At 43.4% G+C, this 22,270-nt stretch overlaps 1 protein-coding gene across 2 annotated transcripts; it reads left to right on the top strand.

Annotated features, from left to right (window-relative positions):
• Positions 1-2,005: 2,005 nt before the first annotated feature.
• adnpb (activity-dependent neuroprotector homeobox b) lies at positions 2,006-20,377 on the top strand. Of its 2 annotated transcripts, none has more exons than XM_036148432.1 (4): positions 2,006-2,438; positions 14,371-14,483; positions 16,266-16,358; positions 16,464-20,377. In XM_036148432.1, exons 2-4 carry the CDS (start codon positions 14,376-14,378, stop codon positions 19,446-19,448), a joined length of 3,186 nt encoding a protein of 1,061 aa, XP_036004325.1. In that variant the 5' UTR covers positions 2,006-2,438; positions 14,371-14,375; the 3' UTR covers positions 19,449-20,377. The 2 variants fall into 2 exon arrangements, with proteins under 2 accessions (XP_036004325.1, XP_012734845.3); XM_012879391.3 differs by having other exon boundaries at positions 14,367-14,483.
• The last annotated feature ends 1,893 nt before the right edge of the window (positions 20,378-22,270 follow it).

The raw sequence follows: 22,270 nt of genomic DNA, 5'->3' as shown, positions 1-22,270 counted from the left end.
CTGCAGCCTTGAGAGGATTGTCAAGCAAAATCTATTCAAGAAGCAAGGAGTGGACTGAGGCTGGAGTCAGCGAGCCACTGCGCAAGAAAGAATGTGACGCTAGCTACAAGCATCTTACCTGGGCTAAGGAGAAAAAGAAGTCCGTTAGTCAAAGTTTGTATTTTATTTGGAAATAAGGGACCCAGAGTCTGGAGGAAGAGGCACAGAATCCACGTTGTTTGAAGTCCAGAGTTAAGTTTCCACAGTCAGTGATGGGTTGAGGGTCCACGTCATCTGCTGGTGCTGGTCCATTAGGTTTTCTGAAGTCCATAGTTAAAGCAGCCATCCACCAGGAAATTTGAGAAAAGTTCCTGCTTCCTTCTTCTGACAAGCTTGATGAAGATGCTGATTTCATTTTCCAGCAGGAGCTGGTACCTGCCCACACTGCCAAGGTACCAAACGCTGGTACAATGACCACGGTTTTACTGTGCCTAAACCACATGGAGGTTCTATGGAGCAAGACAGGAAAAGTATATAATTTTGATATGGAAAATGTGTAGGAACCCTGTGAACAAACACGAGACGTCACGTCTGGATGGAGACCCGCCACAGGCATTGAGTTTTTGTCTTGGCTTAGTCTGCCTGGTTGGTTTCATAATGCTTGAGTCAACTTGACTTGAAAGAGACCAGTCCCAAAGGAAAGGTGTCCAGACTCTTTCTGATGTTATTAAGTCATAATACAGCTAAAGGTATCGAGGGCCAATTGTACTGCAGTCTAAAAAAAAAAAAAAAAAATACTAGAAAATGTATCAAATATTTCAATATATAATTATTTAAAGAAAACTAATTGAATAATTAGAATTTGTATCAATATTTGTATACATGTCTGACTTTAAGGAATATATGAATATATGTAAACCATCAATATTTGCATATCTTGTCCACTTCTTTCAAAATTTATTGTTTTACATTTGTTCTGCTAACATCCATGCTTTAAGGTAAACTGTCACGATGGCTTGTCAAATAGACCCTGCCTCTAACTTTGATCAGGAAGGCTGGCAGATAATGTTTTTAATCAGATGTCAGAACATTTGGTACCCCTTTACAATAAGGCTCCCCTTGTAGATGGCTAATGAAAAGAAATATATATATATATATATATAGAGAGAGAGAGAGAGAGAGAAAGAGAGAGAGAGAGAGAGAGAGAGAGAGAGAGAGAGAGAGAGAGATGTTATTAATTAATCTGTAAACATTTTGTAACGCATAAGAGTTTTTACGCATTAATTAAGGGTGAGCAAGAGACAAAATTGACCGGTTTGTGCTTAAAAGGAAGACATAGTCTGAAATGTTTAATATAAACAACTCTAGATGATAGTTGAACAGATTAGGTTCACTATTTGGCAAGAAACCAGTCAGTTTTGTCTCCTGCTGGCCTTAATTCATTCATAATAAACACTTAGACATTATAAAGTCTTTATAGATTAAATAATAACATATCAAACAATTTATTAAACATCTATAAGGGGAGCCTTATTGTAAAGTGGTACCAAACAGGTAAATGATCATAGACGGATGCCATACATGTATTCCTACCTTTATTGATCACATAAACATTTGTCAGCTTTTTTATTTTATTTTATTGGATCGTGGGAATAAAATAAAGAAAAGATCACCGCCGCTACTAACTGGGAGATTAGGGAGCAGCAGCCGAGTCCACAGCGCCCCCCAGCTCCGACCTACGTGCCGAGGCTCCGACTCTCCGCAGGGAGGAGCACACAGAAGGACGCCCGCTGCCGGAGAGTCCAGGGAACTGCTGCACCCGTTGTTTACCCCACCGGGTCCAAGGCTGACGCAAAAAAAGCCGAGACAGAGCGCAGAGACGTGGAGGGTAGGAGGGTTATTTTTTTTTTAATCTGATATTTGCTTAATTGGGCGAACTGATTGGCAAACCAATCAGGAGTTTTAATGAGATGAGCCGGGGAAGAGCTAGCGACGATATAATTTATGCTAATAAGGCAGATGTCACTTCCGCTTCTTTTATTTGCGCCATTTTGGATTGGGCAGTTTGCGGGCTGGCTGTGTATTGTCTGTCAGAGGAGAATGGGGAAAGCGCTCCTCGCTGCCGGGCAAGTGTAGGCACAGGTTCAAGGGGGGGATTCCTGTTTCACGGGTCAAGCAGCCGACATGTGTCCGCGCCCAGCGCTCCCGGGGACGGCGCTCCCAGTTGTCCGGTGAAGCTCGAGGCGCTCTCCGTTTCCGCTCTGTGGCGCGAGGAGAGCGGACAGCCGCTGTCGGCGAGGGAACCGTTGGGCTCGCGAGGTAGACGGACGGCCAGGGCGCTCCTCCTCACGCGGCACCTGGGAGGATACGGCGGAGCCAGCCGGCGGGGGAAGACACGGCCTCGGCCAGCCCGAGGTGACACGGTTCGCTCAGGCCGGGAGTCCTGGATGTGAAAGCAGGTAACGCCGGGGGGAGAGCAGCCGCAGATAGCTGGCCGTTAACCGTGCCCTACCTGCGGGGATGGGATGTGGAGGGTGGCGGTGGGACCCTGGCTCCTGGTTGCCCGCGCCGGGGAGGCTCGTCGTAACTCGCCTGACTGTTTTTGGGCTGTTCCTGGAGGGTCGGGCCGGTTTGAACGGCACGTTGATTTCACGAATAATTTAGTTATAATCATGTTGTTGGGCGCTAGCTTAGCATGCTAGCTGAGCGCGGTGTGCCCCCTATTCTTTGTCAGCCGCAGCAGCTCGACCAGAGCTGCCCATCTAGAGCCAACCAGATGTTAGTTTTGTTGTTGTTGTTGTTGTTGTTTTTTAACAGGCAATAGTAAAATGGGATGTAGCTGTGTTGGAGTAAACAGTGTTTTGTTTTGAACATCCCTATTATTATTTTCTCCGTTTCTGCCCCTCAGATGTGATCAGGGTTCAGCCAGGTGACACCAGGGCTGTACTCACGCCAGGTGTTGGATCTGAGAGGGGGGGGGGGGTCACTGTTTGTAACATCCACCCGTAAACAAACCCATACCTTTTTATCAGACTATGTTAGACAGGTGTGCAGCCATGTGATTAAACCCAATCTCATATTTGAGTGGAGGAGGGCCTCCCCCCCCTCCCTAATTAAGCCTTCAGACACTGGGATAGTGCAGGCAGGAGCCATCCGGGCGCTGCTGATCACATCCTGGCTGCTTAATGCCTTCAAGGGACTTTGTTTCTTTCCCCTTAGCTCCACTGCAGAGCGGGGAAGCCTGTTTTCGTCCAGCAGCCTCCTCTTGTGTCTCCTCTGTGTCCTCTTCCTTCTCTCCTTCCCTCCTACTCAGCCTCTCCTTGGCACCCCCCCCCCACTCCCTCCTCATCTATTGCCCCTTCTTTCCCTCACCCTCTTCCATTTTCTCACTCCACCCTTCCTTTCCTCTCTGCCAGTGCCTGACCTCCCTGCCTCACCCCTTCCCCTCCCTCCCTCCCCTCCCCTCCCTTTTCCTCTCATCTCTCCCTCTTGCAATCCTTCCACCCTCGCCTGCTCACTCCCCCCCTCCTCTTCCTCATCCTCTCTCACACTCACCCTCCCCCTTTCCCAGTCTCTCTCCCTCTCACTCCTTCTGTCCCTCCTCTTCCTCCCATCCAACATCTCTCTCTCCCTCCCCTCCCCCTCTGCTGCAGACATATTGTAGGGGCTGCTGCTTACTCAATAGGAGGCGCCATTCTGTGATGGCATCGCGAGGAAGGGAGAAAAAGGGGCCAGGCAGAGTACAGGGAGGCTTACATAATGGGAGTCTTCTGCAGCGCCATCTAACATCTAAGGGAGGGATGAAAAAAGGCAGGGTGGGGGGGGGGGGGGGGGGGGGGTGGGCTACGTCTTGCACTTCATTACCTGTGTATGTTTGGTGGAAGGACAGCGGTCCAGGAGGCAGAGAGGACATTAGGTGAACCACAGCGGGGTCCACGCCCCCCCCCCACCCTCTCTGCAGAAGGTGAAACCAGCTGATGTGTTCACTGTAGTCGACGGGCATCGTGTTGATTTGGCATTGCGGGCGAGTGACCTTTGACCCTTGTACACAGACATTGATTTGAGCAGAGGACCCTGTGGCTGGACAAGTGAACTGGAGGGGGAAAAAAATGAGCGTCCGACCCAACTGATTGCAATATTAATAGTTATTATAAAGAGGACATTGTTGCTCTTTTCCAGTGTGATTGCTAAAAGCTGTTAACTTTAGTTTAAAGCCGTGGCTTTCGAGCGGCACTATGTCTGAAGCTTTGACCCGCTGATCCTGATTGTAGCACGTCTCTCTGTGGTTTCTCCAAACAAAACCCTCCAAGGCGAAGTGTCCGGGTTATGGCACAGAGCAATCTCTAAATTAAACACAGATAAAATCAACTGCTGCCTTTCTCATTTGCTCCTTTTCAAAGCTCTGGTACTACTCCTCCCTGTTTTGCACACTTTAAAACATTTGAATTCTACTATATTACGTGATATGTAGTTACTGCTGAAAGATGCATTAATGATGATAATAAAGACGTTTCCTGAACTTAAAGGGATCCACACTTAGTTGTAGCAATAGACTTTTTATTTTTGAAACATCTATTTTAGATGTAAAAACGATACAGCAAAAATACTGTAAGATGTTTGGTTTTTATAAATTTAAATAACATATTGTCACACGGACGTCGCCATGTTGTTTATGCTGCAATGCATTCTGGGTAAATGACGTATAGCTCAGTCCAGTCAAAACAGCAAAGAGTTCAACCTTTTCAGTTGGAACCGGAGCGCGTTGAAATACCTGGCAATGTAATAATAATAATAATAACAATAATAATATTAATAATAATAATTAATAGTAATAATGTTTATTTTTTTAAACAATAAATGACACCTACATTCATTGATGATACCATACACCTCGTATAATCCTGGCGAGTAGTTCTCTGTGTCCGGTGTCGGCTCCAGTAACACTCGTTTAGGATCTGATCGGTCCGTTAACATCTGTTTAGGGTCTGGTCTTTGGTCCGGTGCCGGGTCCGTGGTTTCACATTCGGTACCGGTGGCAGTACCTTCATGATTTCAAAGCGCTTCCAGTGTTGCCTGATGTTTCTCCCAGCATCCTTTGATCGCAAGGCGGCAGCTTTAGGCACTTTATGGATAAAAATAGTCGTTATGACAGCTGGTTTTAGCTTGTGAGGGTAACGTCCACCTGTAAGCTCCTTCATCAGTTTTGTTCGTACAGATGCATCAAAGTCCTCTGGAGAGAAGTGTTGAGAGCACAAATGTGGGTTCTTTAGAAGTTTTCTTCTTCCAACGGCTTCTCCCCATTGTGGTTTTCTTCTTTTTTTCATGTGGGAAGTGATGACACGATGTCGCTTTGCCTAAATTTACTGCAGTCAAAACGCAATACAATAAACAACTGGGGTAACTCTGTAGGTTCCAGTCCAGTAGGACCTAACCGCATCATTTACCCAGCATGCATTGCACAGGTAAAACAATGGCGACCTTGATGGGTGAAAAAAATGGCAAAGGATATACAATTTTTGAAGGAAATAGGAGTTTTTATGTATCACAGACAGCAATTTGTAAGTTAATAGGAAAATTACAACATATTTAGGTAAACATGTTAATAAATATTTGAGAGAGAGAGAGCCGTTGATTCCCTTCTGGGTGCTAGATTATGCCATCATTCATTTTACAGATGTATGGAGCAAGGATGTTACTGTAATATCACCAGTAACTTCGTCACTTAAACCACATTATTTAGTCAAAAGCCAGAGATTCATCTGAGCTGCACTTTTATATAAAGTCAGCTAAAAACTCTTTATAAGCTCACTTGTGTGCTTTAATGGATGCCAAATCAGAGAAAGGAACCTTTGCTGGACCCCAGGATAGCTGCGCTCAGACTGCCAAAGCACCGTAGATACAAGTGTCCCATCCTCTGATGCTGGTCTGAAGAACACCATCCTCACCATCCTCAGAGCATCTAGAGTATTCAGAGCTCTGTTTAAGATCCCATTTCTTTATAGCCAATGGATACACAAAGCATACCGTCTGCACACATCTGGAACTCTGTACACATGTGGCAGGTTTGAACAGGGCCTTTGTAGCGAATGCCGGAGACCGAGCGATACCAGGGGCGCGTGTTATTGACCAGAAAAACAACACTGGTCCGGACGTCTGTTTCTGAGAGCGAACGAGGCAGGCATCTCTGAAAAGAGTAAAACCTTTCAGAGGTGGACGATTGGTTTTTGTTTACATTTTAGTAAATAACTGCCAACGTGATTTCTGTTCTTCTAAATAATAATAATCCTAATAATAGAAGAACTCTATTGGCATCAAAGACCCTGTTGCAGACCAGCTTTTTACATCTTTCTCTGGGTATTTTGCCGGTTTTAGTGAGCGTCGCACAGCTTGGTACTGAAACCCGATTTCCCCTTTTTGTCAAAGCAGAGATTAAACCATTATAGAGGAGACATTTCATTCTGTCTCCTTCCTTAGCCATTTGTACTGGTGATTAACACCAAGGCTGCACAGTGTATCGCCAATATATCATCATCGCCATATCAGTGTGTGCAATATTCATATCACAAAGGACTGTTTGGAGTGCAACCATGGTTGTCTGATGCATAACAAGTGTTAAAAACCTTCATTTTACACGCTAATGTAATATTAGCCAGTCTCCCAGCAGCAGATGTTGCCAGATGCCAGAAGTTTGTCTGGAAAGTCCCTGTTTGGTCTACAGCTTGTTTAAAAATGGCGGACAAGGCTGTTGAGTGACTGTGTTGGCGCTTAGAGATGCTGATTGTCTGGAAGGGCATCATCCGTGGTCACAAGGGAGTGATGCCAGCGCTCATGCTCACAGGGATGTTCCACAGAACGATTGAACCACCAGTTTTCCATATTAATGTTTTTATTTATCCTCTGTTGATATTAGACAGGTTTGCCGGACAGTCACTGTAAGAATGTCCGATTAAATGTTTGGGATATTTCTGATCACAGATCCAACTCCTGCTTACGTTAGAGTTCAGTTCATGTGTTAAAACGGGTGGTCTGTCACCGTAGTGTAACAGAATATGTTAATTTATCTTTGGTGTCTTAAAATGTTGGTAAAAACAGTTTTATCAAATGAAAGTTCACACATCCAGTCGTTTGACAGAGGTTATTGTGAATAGTTTTCATAGTCTTGTTTGTTGAAATCTGTCTTTGAGAGCTTTCAATTGTGACCACATGACTTTATGCCTGTGGTAAATTTGATTAAATTCTAATTTCTACATAGGTGTGGCATCCCTGGTAAAGTTGTAGAAAAGGTTTAAAGGGGCCTAGTCTCGTATTATGACTTCATGAATTTCTAAGCCAGCAGCTCACTCTGGTTGCACAAAAAGGTTAAATGATCACGCCCTGTTGTCTTATTAGATTTTATTTCAGTGTGTTGCCTCTATTAATTAGTTAATAAAGCACCAGGCCACGTGACCAGAAGTGCAATATTGCGCATGCACGCAAAGGGTAAACAGGGAGAAGCAATGGAGCCGAGCAACTCAGCAACGTCCAGCAGGGGGTTAAAGGAAAGAGGAAGTCCAAGATGGAGTGTGAAAAAGAGCAAACGAAAAACCTGATCAGGTCGCTTTAGGACCACGGCAAGTTGGTTTAGTGAGAGGCGTTGCAGGCTGGTCTACTGGCTCCTACAGTAGCTGCGTCACTTCTCGCCATCTTGCTTTCTGATAGCTCTGCGGTGCTGCCAGCCAGCAGGTGGCGCAGCAATGTTTGTGTGCTGATCGTACCGGTGCAAAGTTCTTTTCAGGCTCAGAAAGGACAGAGTAAACAGTATCAGGACGAACGCTTGGCGTATATTGTTTTATTTCAAGATGAAACTTTTTTTTATTTATTTGTAGTTGTAGTATGTGACTAGGTTTAGATCACTGTCCTGCTGAAATACCTAATAATCCGGCTTTTCATTGCACTGGCAGAGGCAGCCACATTTTTTTTAACTCAACTGGGATATGAAAGAGTTCATGATACCTCAGACAAGGTTTCCAGAGCCTTTAAAAGAGAAACAGGCCCACAGCATTACAGGTCCGATTATCAGTGGACACGAGGCGTTTTACTACATATTCACACCAACCCTGCCTGGAGTGTTTGGTGCTGAAAAAATCCGTTTTGGCGTCCTCTGACCAAAGCAAACCGTTCCACACAAAGTCCCAGTAAAGTTTAGCAAACTCCACATGTTTACCTTGTGACAGTAGACAGAAAAGGCTATCACCTGGCATTTCCCCCCAAAAGCTGGGCCATGTGGGTCAAAACATGATCGCAATATTTCTTTTGTGTTGAACAGTTTTGGTTTTCATCACAATCTAGTTTAATAATGATTAATAATCCAACTAACTAAAAAAAATAAACACACAGCATTGTGGGACATGGTGACAAATAAACAAATAAAAAGGTAAAAAAACAAAAGTATATCAACTGCAGCAATATATAGATTTATAAAACCTAGTGGCATTACTGTTCAGGAGTGTAACTATGTTCCAGTACAAGCATAGGAACAGTGAAAAGCAGGTTTGCATGTTGCAATCGCTTCTGTCCCATTAAAGTGTGATTTATTGGATTTACAACCTACCATTATCTTTTGCTTAATAAAAGAGAAATAGTTTCAGTTCATTTATAAAGCGCACATTTACAACACGTCATCTCAAGGCATTTTACCAAGTCAAATCATCCATACAGATTGGTTCAATGTTTTCTATCTGAGGAGGGAATTCAATGACTTGACCCAATCTGCTGGGTTTCCTTAGATGGAAAACGTTTGACCAATCTGGATGATTTGCTTGAATGGACTCTGTTAAGTGCCTTGAGATGACGTGTTGTGAATTGGTGCTATATAAACAATCTGATTTGATCTGAGGACTGACTTGCTGCATTCATTTCCCTGGATGAGCATATAGCGGCAGTGGACAGTCGCTGGCGTTGTCGTTGACTTTGCAGCAATCCCTCATACCGAGCATTCATGTAGAGACAGTGGAGAGGAAGACGCTCAGCCAGCGCTGTGATAATTATTTAATGTTGCTAAGTTTCATCTTCATGTGACACATTTCTGAATCCAGTTTAATCAGTTAATTTCTCTCTGTTGATCACTTGGAGCACATTTCTGTTTTTTGTTGCTTGTCCAGCTCTCACAATCTTTGTCAATATGGGCACTGACACCTAAAAGTTAAATTGTTAGAAACTCTAGGAACCACCAGTAGACCAGTGCCAGCATTCACAAAGATTCTGAGTCTAACAGCTTTGATTGGTTGATACAAGAAACAAACACCCACAAATGTGCTCCTAGTAATCAAAGAAAGGAAATTAACCAATTAGACGGGTTTAAGATATATGTCATGGTGATGAAACTTGGCTAAAGTTAAATAACTGTCTTGGACTCACCTTATTTACGTCATTGTTTTCATTTGCTTATTATTTTTACTCTCCATACTGGTCCTTTTACTGCTTCATCTATTTAAAATGAATGTGCTGTCAGCATTTTACTGTCATTGCCCGCTGCTTGTATAAAGCTGCTGGATTTGGTAAAACGACCGACATGAAATGGAAAAAAAAGGTGAAGAAAAAGCAAGAGGAGCAGCGCCTGTGTGTGCAGTCTGGGCGGAGAATAGAGGAGTGTTGAAAGGTGAACGTGTGTCTGGGTCACGGTGCGAAGAGGTGGACTCTAAAGCGGCTTTTTCTCTGCGCATCTTGGTGTTTTTACCCACCAGCCTGGAAAGTGAGAAGCGCTCCGTGCAGCCATCAAAAGCCAGGGAGGAGATGGCATCACACAAGCAAACTTCATAGGATCATCATCATCATGCACAATATAGAAAATACTTTCTCACCTCATTTGGCTTGTCTAGTGTGTGTATTTATGTAGATATTTTCTATTAATAATGTAAAAAAAAAAAATCTTCTGTACTATATATGTACAGTTCTCCAATTTTTATTCATGATTATTCAATGTTTTTCCTATTTATTTATCCTTAATAAAATTATGTCATTATTATGCCGCACATTTAATTCATTGGGTCGTTGAAACTAATGAATTTCCCTCCATGGAGATGATAAAGTTTCTATTATCTACATAGTAATAGTTGTATGATTGTTGAAGTTTATTCATTTCCTCCGCTGTTTAGGTGGTGGATCAGCCAATTAGATCTCTCTGTTTCCACCTGCTTCCCTGCTTCACACTCTTAGGCTCGCTAAAAGTCCTCCTAACTGTTAACATTTTGCACTTTAGGAGCTCTCTGAAGGCCTAAGATGCTCTGTGAATAACTTTTATCTTATCGAGGTAAAACTCTAAATCCTGTTAGGAGCGTATGGAGCAATCAGATCTCTGATGGATGATGGAGCTTGATTATTAAGGCCTTTTGTATTGGGACTGTACGATTTTGCCAAAAAACAATATTGCGTTTATATTTCAACCATAATTGTGATTTAATTTTGACTTTTCTCTGCATAAACCACAAGCAACAAAATGGCTTGTACATAAAGAGGTTTGTTAACAACGACTCTTTAAAACAATAAATCTCGCTATTGTTATTAATCAGAATATTTTTATTCAAGAGAAGAGCTTGTTGAGTTGGACATTAGTCCTTGTTGAACATAAAGTGCAACTAACAAGTCTCTGTATTAAGCAGTTTTATTAATACTTAATGCTGTGGTGAGATTCCTGAAAGTTTCTGGTTAAAAACGGTATGATTAGATAAACTGTAAAACACGTAATAAAATTAGATTGTCTCACTGCTGCAACTCTCTTCCCTTCAGTCTGGAGCCAACCCACTTTAAACATAATTACCGACACCTAAAGGTGTTATCCATTGTACATTAATTGTTACATAGGCAAAAATTGCAGACCTCTGTGATTTGGAAATTGGTTTTTAAAACTGCGATTATATTGCAAATGCGATTAACTGTGCAGCCCTACTTTATATGTGAGAAGGAGAATTTTAAATTCTATTCTGTATTTAACAGGAAGCCAATGGAGGGAAGCTAGAAAGGGGGAAATATGATCTCTCTCTCTCTCTCTCTTTCATTGCCCGCCATTAGTATGTGGGTGACATTTAATGGTTGTTATGGAGACTTGAAGTCCTAAAGGTGTCACTCTTTGCTGCAGTTCCCAAACACTGAGATGTGTAATTTTTTTACTCCCCTTATCATCCTGCTCCTGTGGATGCTGTCAACATGGGTCCTGATTAGCGTGAAGCGTTGAGGCATCCCTCATCTCTTTAATTTTGCTTATAAGGAGCTAAAGATTAGTCCAAACTTTAACATTGTCCTCAGGATTAGGCCTGGACGATATAGGAAAAAAAGCGTATCAATAAACTAGAAATCATATTGATCGATATTGATAATTTTCAACAAATTCAAAACATATATCTTAAGTGCAGGCCTGGCCATGTTATGCTGTTGCTTAGCGACCTATTTTTAGATGAAGAATAAACAAACACTGAATTCAAACTCAACTCTTTATTCAACCAGCTTTTTACCAAAACTACAAGTTTAAAAAAGAAAAAAAAAGAAAATAGGAACACATGCTCTCTAAACTCTTTGAAGGGGGCGGAGCTTGGTTCCTGCATTTGTAATTGGTTAGGAGGATGTAATGACTGTAATATTAACCTACATGATAGGCTAGAAGGCAAACTTTTATTCTATTGAACCTTTTATTGACACATTTTTCTATCAGATGTACCTCTATCGATTTCATCATTTCTAAAGACATCATATCAGACGGAAGCATGCAAAGTGGATAAAGTCAAAGAGCGATTTTGACTGGGGGGGGGGGGGGGGGGAATCATCCAGTGTACAAACAAAACCTACTGAATGATACTGAGTAGTGCTGGACAATAATTCAATAATATATATGGATCGATGGAGGTACATCTGAAAAAAAGGGTCAATAAAAGGTTCAATAGAATAAAAGTTTGCCTTCTAGCCTATCATGTAGGTTAATATTACAGTCATTACATACTCCCAACCAATCACAAACACAGACCCAGGAACGCTCCGTCATCAAGCTCCGCCCCCTTCAGAGTTCAGAGAGCACTCGCTCTTTTTTTTATTTTCTAAAAACTTGCAGTTTTGGTAAAAAGTTGGTTGAATAAAGGATTGAGTTTGAATTCAGTGTCTGTTCTGTATCTAAAAATAGGTTGCTAAGCAACAGCATAAAATGATGAGGGCTGAACTTTAATTTGTTGATAATTGTCTATCGATCAATGTTTCTATTTTATTGATATGCTTTTTTTCTATATCGTCCAGCCATATTTTTTATTTATTTCTCTTTATGTTAAACTGCTTTTCGGAGCCTAAATCATCTTCGACTTAATAACTGAGTCATTAGTTAGGGGCTTAATGAACAAATATTTGTACAAAGTGTCTAGCAAAAGAATTAAACTGATGTAACTACAAATGTACAATTGGTGGTAGTGAATTACATTTGGTTGATTTGAAACCTTAAATTCGGACACATGAAAGATTTGTTGATCCCTTTCATTATATCTTATGAAAGGGACCAACTCTCTTTCTGTAGAACGTATCTAATAGCGGCAATCAAAAAGTCAAGTAGCAAAACAAAATGGATAAATAGGAAAAATGTTTCCCTTCATAGTGAAGAAATGGCGATCGAACAGACCCCAGTTTCAGAACTAGTTTGTGTCAGAAACTGATCAAACTTGAGCTTTGGCCCTATGAGAGAGTTTTTGTTCCCTGCTGATCTAATTCCCAAAACGCACGTAAAGACCTAAACACTGGCTTATCCAGATGACTCCATGTTCACGACAGCATCGTCATGGCAAACGATGCTGTAACCTAACCCACTCCGATGGAGGGCTGCTCGATGTGTGATACTATTGCCATAAAGATATAGCTTGTGATAAATACAGAGAAATGAAGGTGTTAAGGTCTTTCTGTGTTAGGAACCTATCAGACTCAGACCCCAGATAACGAGTAGTCTCGTTATCTGGGGTTTGAGTCTGCTTCTAAAACCCATTTCCATCTCAAACACAACACAAGGTTTTAATGAAAAGGTCGCCGCTGTCCGACTTGTGATGTTGTGGCGATGCTGCGGCTTTCTCATCAACTTTCCCACCTCCTTATCTTCTCAAAGTTTTTATGTTGTACTAAACAACAGATGTCACCAAGCACATTATGGGCACGGATAGCGTGAACTCTGGGTGCCTAAATAAGTAGCCGACACTTACTGTACTCCAGGCGATTGTTTGCCATTTGCACATTGCGACCTGTCATATTGCGATGACGAGAAATCTGCGATACGTTGTGCAGCCCTTCTCCGATGCTAGTTGGCCTTTTCAGCCATGGCGTTGTCCTATTTAATACACTGTGCAATAACCTGTGCAATAATACTGTTAAATAATCCTGTTTTAATAAGCGACTTCAGCTGCATAGATATCTCACTACCTCACTGTTGTTATTACTAGGGCTGTGCATAAAAATCGATATAAAGATTAATATCGATATTTTTAAAAACAATTTAATATCGATATTCTAGCTTTCAATATCGATATACCTCCCAACCTCTAGGGGGCGTTATTACAGCGCAACCATTACAGTTCACAGCGAAGGAGAGCAAGTGAGACGAATTTGTGGAACGGCCGACAGGATTTTAGAAGCTCCTTTGTCCCTAAAATCAGATGTTTGGGCACATTTTTGGTTTCTGTGACACATTAAATGCATTGAAGCAAATACACTTTATTTTCCTGTTAATATGTCTGTGATCAATAAATAGAACATAAACATAATATTTGGCTGATTTTGGTGATTGAATCACTGAGCATTAATTCAAAGTAATAAATATCGATATTGGAATCAAAGCAAGCTGAGCTATGTATCGAGAATCGTATCGAATCGGCTCATCCTAGATGATACCCAGCCCTAGTTATTACCTAGTACCACTTAAAGTAAAACGTCATTCCATTTGTATATAAGTCACCTCAGTGTACAGGTATTTCAGCTTTATTTCCCCTGTACTTTTATTTATTTATTTATTTTTGATACACTGTACATATGTGGACGCACTGTATATACCTTATACCTTATGCACCTTCTTTTTGTTTATTAAGCCGATGTGTGACAAGTAAATTTCTCCAATGTGAGATCAGTAAAGCCCTATCTTTTTTTATCTTATCTTATGTACCTAACACAGCAAAGGCAGGTGTCGGCCATATAGAACAGGTTGTGTCTAAAAACATCTGGAGCATCTTAATTGTAGTCACCTTCTCATCTGTTGTTGGTCTGGTTGATATGGAGACGTAAAACATTTCTGTATGCAAGAATTATGTTAAATCAAGACAAACATCTGATTGCTAAAAGATTGTTTCAGAGGAACTGGTGTTAATGTTTGTGTCCCCCTCCCTCCCCCCCCCTCTGTCCAGGCAGGCAGAATGTTCCAGCTCCCTGTCAATAACCTCACCAGCCTACGGAAAGCCAGGAAAAATGTCAAGAGGGTCCTGGGAGACATTGGCCTGGAGTTCTGCAGAGATCACCTCCAGGTGAGCATGCTTCCACCGTAGCCTGGATGGGATGCTGCGCTGTGCCTTTTCACTTCATGGCTATAGCTAATGAACGTTGCACTGGTCCTTTTTAAATAGCTATATAATATTTACATTTTGGACTTGCATTCAGAACATTTTGAGTTTAATGCGTCGCTACAGCGGACAACTTCAAGAATTGCGATTTCTTTGCATTAAGCCCAGCTTCCACCACAGAGCCCTGCAGCTTGAATGAAGACGACGTGTCTTCATTGAAATCTCTAAAGCAGCCTCCTGGAGTGTAGCACCTTCTGCACAGGCTTTAGCCAAAATGACTGTGTTCCCATTCTCATTATGTTTCACCTAATGTGTGAAAAAGATGCTTTTTGCATTTCACGGCAGAAGTGTCTAAGCGATCCTCCATCACTTTCTTTAGATTTCATTAAAACTGGATGATTTACTCTTTACTGCAAAACTGTGTGCTGCTACTTTTGTTTCTTTCTTATTTTTCTTTTTGTCGCATTATAACTAAAAACTTGACGGTAAAGCTGATGGCAGACTAACTCCAAATTGGTGTATAAGTGTGAGGTGGAAGGAAAATGTTACGCGGTTTTCAAAAAATCCCAAAATAAAAAGCTTGGCTTACATTTTTATTCAGCTCCTTTTGCTCTGATGGCACTAAATACAATCCGGCCAGCTTCTTTCATTAGTCCCTTAATAAATGCAGTCCGTCCATGATTCGTTTCATCTGGAAACTAACGGCTTCACAAGTAGAAACATGGCAGTGGCAACATCATGCTGTGGGAAAGCTTATGTGTCAGAGGGAAGCTGGTTGGAGCTGATTTGGGGGAAGACTGGGGCAGAGGCTCATCTTCCAGCAGGAGAGCAGATGTCATGGCAGCAGGTCGTTGGGTTTATTAAGTGTTTAAATAGGGAAGCAAGTACATGCAACACACTGTTGGCAGACCTTCATTTGTAAAAGGGTTCAACAAGGTTTCCTTCTCATCATTTTCCTTTCACTTCCCAATTCTCTGCTACTTTGTGTTTGTCTAATACAATCCTGTCAGCTGAAGCAGTTCCAGCTATGAACACAGTCCCAAGGTACTGTACAAGGGCACTCAAGAGCCTCCCTTTAAAAGGTTTTACGTCTAAATGAATTCTTCATTTGGCTGTTTTTAGTTCTTGCTCTTGTCCCTAGTCTGTTTTTAAACTGTAGCGCTTTGAGACTGAAAACTGTGAGGTGCATTACAAACTTATTATCACTGTTTCTAATGTTTGTCCCATTGTAGCTGCTATTTTCACTCACTCAAACATGCAATTACAATCAACAATTAAATTAATCGTGATCTAAAACAAAAACAAAAGAATTTGTATAATCTTGTATTGTAATCAAAATCCTGCTATAATTATTTCAATAGTCGCTGTCCTTGTTTTGGAGACAGCGTTCTCCTTGGAGAGTTTCAACTCATAATTCTGCGATAGAGAGCTGAACCATCTCAGGAAAATATTTGATTTCCATATTTCTGCTGAAAACTGCAATAAATACATCAGTTGTCATTCCCTTCATTTGGAAACACCATCCCAGCAGCTCAGCCACTACAGCGATCCTCCTGGTGAGGGACGTTAGTCCATTCAGCCGGCCCAACATATCCGCGCATTAATGCGTGACACTAGCGTCCCTCCGTCCTGCCAGATGCTCATCTGAGCAGTCCCTTCACACTGCGATATAGCGACAGCTGAGATTCAATGCATTTATGCAGAGCTACCATGAACGTGTACTAATCTGTCTCTGTTGTTCGTCAGGACTACAAAGACTTTAACCCTCCTGAGGTGTATATTAAGCACACAACCTGGGAAGATGTGTGCATGTGGGAACCATCCCATACCAAGGTCCAGGTGGGTGACACGTGCTATTCACACAGAAGCTCCTGCTGTCCTGTTGTTTTTTTGTTTCTTGTGTTCAAGTAACTTATTTTTGTTTTGTTTCTCATCTGTCTCCAGGACTACAGATCAAAGCCTTTCTGCTGCTCTGGCTGCTTATTTTCATCCAAGTATTTCTCTGCATACAAGAGCCACTTCCGCAATGTCCACAGCGAGGACTTCGAGAACAACATCCTGCTCAACTGCCCCTACTGCACTTTCAACGGCAACAAAAAGACTCTGGAGACGCACATCAAGCTCTTCCACATGCCTAGTAACAGCGTGCGGCAGGGGCCCGTCGGCATGGTGACGGGTGGCGTCGCCGTGAAGGACAGTCTGCTGAAGAGGACGGGGGACAACGTGGAACAGGCGGTGTACTACTGCAAGAAGTGCACCTACAGGGACCCTTTATACAACGTTGTGCGAAAGCACATCTACCGGGAACACTTTCAACAAGTGGCCCATCCTTACATCGTAAAACCAGGAGAGAAGGCAAACAGCCTCAATGGCGGCCCAGCAGAGAGTAATAACGCGCACAGCGTCAACATCAACCAAATCCACTGCAAGAAGTGTCTCTTTGTTCCCCGCACCTACGAGGCTCTGGTCCAACACGTCATCGAGGACCACGAGAGGATTGGCTATCAGGTCACCGCCATGATCGGTCACACCAGTGTGATCGTCCCCCGACCCAAACCGGTTGTTATGTTCCCTCCCAAAGCTCACGGAGACAAGACCATCATTGGGATGGGCCCTAAAGGAGCCGTGATGGCCACTCCGAGGTCTCCTGCTTCACAGCAGCTCAGTCGAGCAGCTGCCGCCGCCGCCGCTGCTTCCAAGGCCGGCTTTAACTCCCACAGCTTTCTAACGGGGTTAAAACACGACCCTCTCGGGTTGAAGGCTGGGGGCACTCAGCCGTTCTCTCTGGGTAACCACCAGGGTAGGGCGACTCTGCCGGGGAACGCCCAGGTGTCTGTGCCGCAGCAGTCGCACGCAGCCAAGCAGCTCATCTCTGCTAACAACCTGCGCGGCTCGCTGGTGGTCGGCGCGTCTTCCTCGCTCAGATCCAACCCTCTGGGCGCGCGTGTTCAGGCGGCTGCCACCACGGTGGCCTCTGTCACGGCCAAGAAAGGCGGCTCCTCCGTTCTCGGTACCTCTTACACCCAGAAGTGGAAAATCTGCACCATCTGCAACGAGCTGTTCCCCGAGAACGTCTACAGCGCTCACTTTGAGAAGGAGCACAAAGCAGAGAAGGTGCCTGCGGTGGCCAACTACATCATGAAGATTCACAACTTCACCAGCAAGTGTCTGTACTGCAACCGCTACCTTCCCAGTGACACGCTGTTAAACCACATGCTGATCCACGGCCTCTCCTGCCCCTACTGCCGCGCCACCTTCAACGACGTGGAGAAGATGGTCGCACACATGCGCCTGTCGCACCCGGAGGAGAAGGTAGGCCCTCGGACAGACTCCCCCCTGACCTTTGACCTTACCCTGCAGCAGGGAAACCCCAAAAACGTTCAGTTGATTGTTACTACGTACAACATGAGAGACGCTCCTGAAGAGTCGGTGGCGTTTCACGCTCAGAACAGCGCTTCCTCTGTGTCGTCCACCCTGTCTGCTGCTCTGATATCAGGCAAGAGGCTGATGCCTCCGCAGCCCCCCAAAACGCCTTCAGGACTCCCTGATATTCCCCCCATCAAGAGTGCCCCGCAAGCTTCTGTGCCGTACAAGAGAGATATCGGAAAGACGCTGTGCCCTCTCTGCTTCTCCATCCTCAAGGGCCCGATCTCAGATTCACTGGCGCACCACCTGAGAGAGAGGCACCAGGTGATTCAGACCGTTCATCCCGTGGAAAAGAAGCTGACCTATAAGTGTATTCACTGCTTAGGGGTTTATACAAGCAACATGACGGCGTCCACCATCACTCTGCACCTGGTACACTGTCGAGGCGTGGGGAAGTCGCAGAACGGCCAGGACAGCCGGGTCGCTCATTCTGCTAGAGTCGGCCAGTCTCAGAGCAGCGGCCTCAAACGGCCCAGCTCGGAAAGCTCTGACCCTAACGCTCCAAAGCGAAGGAGGCCGGGACCTCCTGGAGAGAGGGCCCACCCTCGGGATATCAACGGCCCGTCCGATTTTGACGAAAATCCGGATGAACCTGTCGTTCTGGCTCTAGATCCTAAAGGTCATGAAAAAGAGTCATATGAGTCCAGGAAGGCTTTTCTGACACAGTACTTCAATCAGGCACCGTATCCCACCCAGCAAGAGGTGGACAAGCTGGCGTCTAGTCTTTGGCTGTGGAGGTCCGACGTCTCCGGCCACTTCTTCACTACTAGGAGAAAATGCATTCAGGAATGTGAAAGCCAGCGGCCCAGTGTGCTGCTGGGATTCAGCATGCACGACCTCAGCAAACTTAATCACGGACTGGAATTTGACCAGGAGGTCACATGCACAGGTGGGCACGGCAAACGGCGGACTTCCAGGACACGCAGGGGGGTTTCGGAACAGGCTCTCCAGAGACACAGGGAGCTCGTGGCTGCCAATGGTGGAGTTAGGCAGCTACAAGAGGGGAAGGAGGAAGGAACAAACGCTATGCCGCCTGTTCCCAAACCAAGTACTGTCAGCAGAGACCAAACCAAGACAATCAGCAGCACCTTAACACACAAAATGCCTCTAGACCTCTCTGAGCCCATTTCCATAGACTCTGATAGTGATGGGGAGGAGCAGCGGAGGGACAAGGAAGCGGTGGAAGCAGCACATATCCATGGCAACCAGCAGCTTACTGGACCCACAGAGAAACCGGAGCCAAGGACAGACATCAAGATGGCTTCAGATCTGGATGACATGTCTGATGATGATGATGATGAAGACGACGATGATGATGACGACGACGACGATGATGATGATGATGACGACGATGATGATGATGAAGGAGCACATGTAGAGAATGGCTTCGGCACCACTGAAAGCTCAGGAAGAGACACACTACCCATTATTATCCCGAAGTTTGTCCCATCGTCCGCAAGAAGCCAGAGAGACGGAGCCCAGCTGGGCAAGCAGCACTCCTGACTGCATCAGTCAAAGAGCTCAGTCCGTCTAAGAGATCCCACCAATAAATCTGCCTCACATGAGCTGAGCTGACGGGACAGCCACACTGGGTGGCAGAGGTGAAGCAAGGGAGACGAATTAAAAGCCATTCATTGATGCTAGGAAGCAGGACTTGGGAAGCAGCTAAAAACTGATAGTTACACCAAACAAAAAACGGGAAAACAAAGTTTTTTGCCTTCTATATTCTTTATTTCTTTGAGATAACTCAGCATTGGTTCAACCCCTGAGCTGCAGGGCATGCCCGACGCGTTGTTTTGGGGTACAACCTTTTAAACTGACCATATAATCCACCATTTTTCATGTAGGTATACTGAGACAGGTAGTGTAAATTTGTACAGTCTTTTAAACATATTTGGAAAGCTGTTGCTGTATATGTACCCTTAGCTATTTGCCATCACCTGTGTGGTAAGGTAGCCTCATGTTCTCCATTGCTATGCCTAAAAATAGATGTTGCTTTTGTGGATTGGTATTTTCATGTTTATTTTTTAATAAAATTAGTTTTCTTGCCAAATAAATATATATAAACGAACGGAACATTTGTTATCTTAAATAGAGTTTATTTTATTTTTGTTTTGCCAATGGCAACATTGCAATTGTTTTGTTTTCTCCTCTGTTGGCATAACGAGCAATTTCATCCATTTTGGCACCAATTGCTTATTAGCTTCGACTATACTGTGCTTGTTTTCTATTCTTACTCACAAGTTGACTCACAAGACTGGACAGTAACCAGGATACTGGCAAGAAAGCTTTTTGTTTTGCTTCCAAAAGACAGATTTGTGATCACCATGTGTTATCTGAATTGTGTGTATCTGTTTTTTGGTTTTGGTTTTTTTTTCACCTACGCATTTATGAACAATAAAGTGCTGTAATTGTGATTTTTCACAGAGCCAGATGCTTTACCAGTGCCTTGGTTTTAGAAAGGATGAATTGTGCAAAAACTTTCTTTCTCCATGCTTACCATAGATCGGCAAGGTGACCTATTATGCTTCCTTTTAAACATTTTGGATAGGACAGTTATACAAAACATGCTCATTACATTTTTTTGCACAAAAGCATTCTCAGATAATTTAGCTTTCACCTCTCCAGTTTCACCTATTTTAACAAAATAGGTGTTTTTAGGGCTCAGTCACTTTTATGCAAATTAGCTGCAGCTGGTCACGCCCCCCAACTCAATGTATGCACTAGCATTTGAAAGGTGAAAATGGCTGCAAACAAATGCACAATAGTACAACAGTACATCTTTGACCTGAGTCAGAGCCAGAAGCTGAAGAAGTGGAGCCTCCTGCACAAGCAGTAAAGGTGCAGCAACAGTTTCTGAATGGTAAGTAGCCTTTTCCTGTAGGGCTACTCTAGAGAGATTTCCTAAGCTGTGTTGTGAGCCACGTTTCTATATCTTCCCAACTGCTTAGAAATATCTTTCTTTGAATGCGATGTTTTGTTATAAAGTATTGGTTTGTGTAAGATACTTCTAGGAGGCGTTTTGGTTTTAGGTTGGAAGAATTTGGGAAAAATAGGACGCTAATTATAGCCAGGGGCGGTGTATAGAAGTGAGAGTTAGGTCCAAGGGCCTGACAGGGCCCCCCTAAAAATAAAATATAATATATTTATGAAAGCTTTTAGGATGATTTAAATGTTTCTTGTCATGGGACCCAAAATTCCTGTTGGCAACCCTGCCGATGCAAATTAGCGACATACTAACCGTTAGTACATGTCCTTTCAGCTGCAGCAAAATGTAAGGGAATTATATGCAAATTTTTGGGCATGTATTAATGCCAATGTGTATGTAATTTATTCCAATAACCTTAATGTAAAATGTGTTATAAAAATATTGTATATTACAGTCTTATGGGCTCGACACACAGGGAGCGACAAACGACAGCGACTAATGGCTTTCCCGGGCACCGTGCTGAAGACGCGACGGCATTGTTTCAAATCGTGCTGTTGGATCGCTTGTTTCCCAAAAACATTATTGGTTATGAAATCGGAGGGGCTTGATATTTTCAAAGCAGTTTGTGACTGACAAGGATGAAGTCAGAAAATGTTGCTGGAATTGACTGAAATCTTGCTGTTATATCTACTCTACAAAAGAAAAATTGTAGAGGGTTCATTCTATATTACAGAGAATATCCAGATAAATGTCTGTAGTGCCAAGCGAAGGCGTGTCGCGTCGCAAGCCCCCGTGCTCAAAATTTACCACAGAAGAATTTTGCAGGTCGCTTGGCTGGAGGAGGACAAGCCATTGTGGTATAAGCTCCATAGCGAATGAATGGAGAGAGCAACGTCGCTCCCTGTGTGTTGAGCCCACAGTGTTTTTTCTTCTGCAGCTTTGTTTGCCGATTTTACAAACGGCCAGTTCGGGTAACCACAAGCTTGCAGTGATTTCCCACCGTGCTTGTGTTGTTTTTGTTTCTCCTCTGTGGCAGAGGGAATGTTGTCAGCCCGATAACTCAGAACTTCTGATAACAGAGTCTGTGCTCCAGTGGGTGATGTGAATCAAAAGGCAGACATTGATCTGTGTGTGAGCTTCCGGTAAACCTCAGTTTTGAGACTCCCATCTTCCTGGTGCAGCTCTCTATACACCATGAATCCTTTATTTGAAGTATGAAGAAAAAAAAGACAATTTTAAACAATTGACACTACCTGTGTGATGAATGATTAATTATTACATTCAGTGATAGAGATTAAACCTATTTTCAGTTTATAAAAGTTTACTAAGCAAGCAGCTTATCATACAAATCTTAAGTAAATATTATGGAATAAAAACTAAAGCAATGTCCTGAAAT

This window comes from Fundulus heteroclitus, chromosome 1, assembly GCF_011125445.2.
Source record: "Fundulus heteroclitus isolate FHET01 chromosome 1, MU-UCD_Fhet_4.1, whole genome shotgun sequence".
Lineage (NCBI taxonomy): Eukaryota > Metazoa > Chordata > Actinopteri > Cyprinodontiformes > Fundulidae > Fundulus > Fundulus heteroclitus.
Note: the sequence above shows the minus strand (reverse complement) of the source record. Positions and strands in the feature narration are given on the sequence as shown.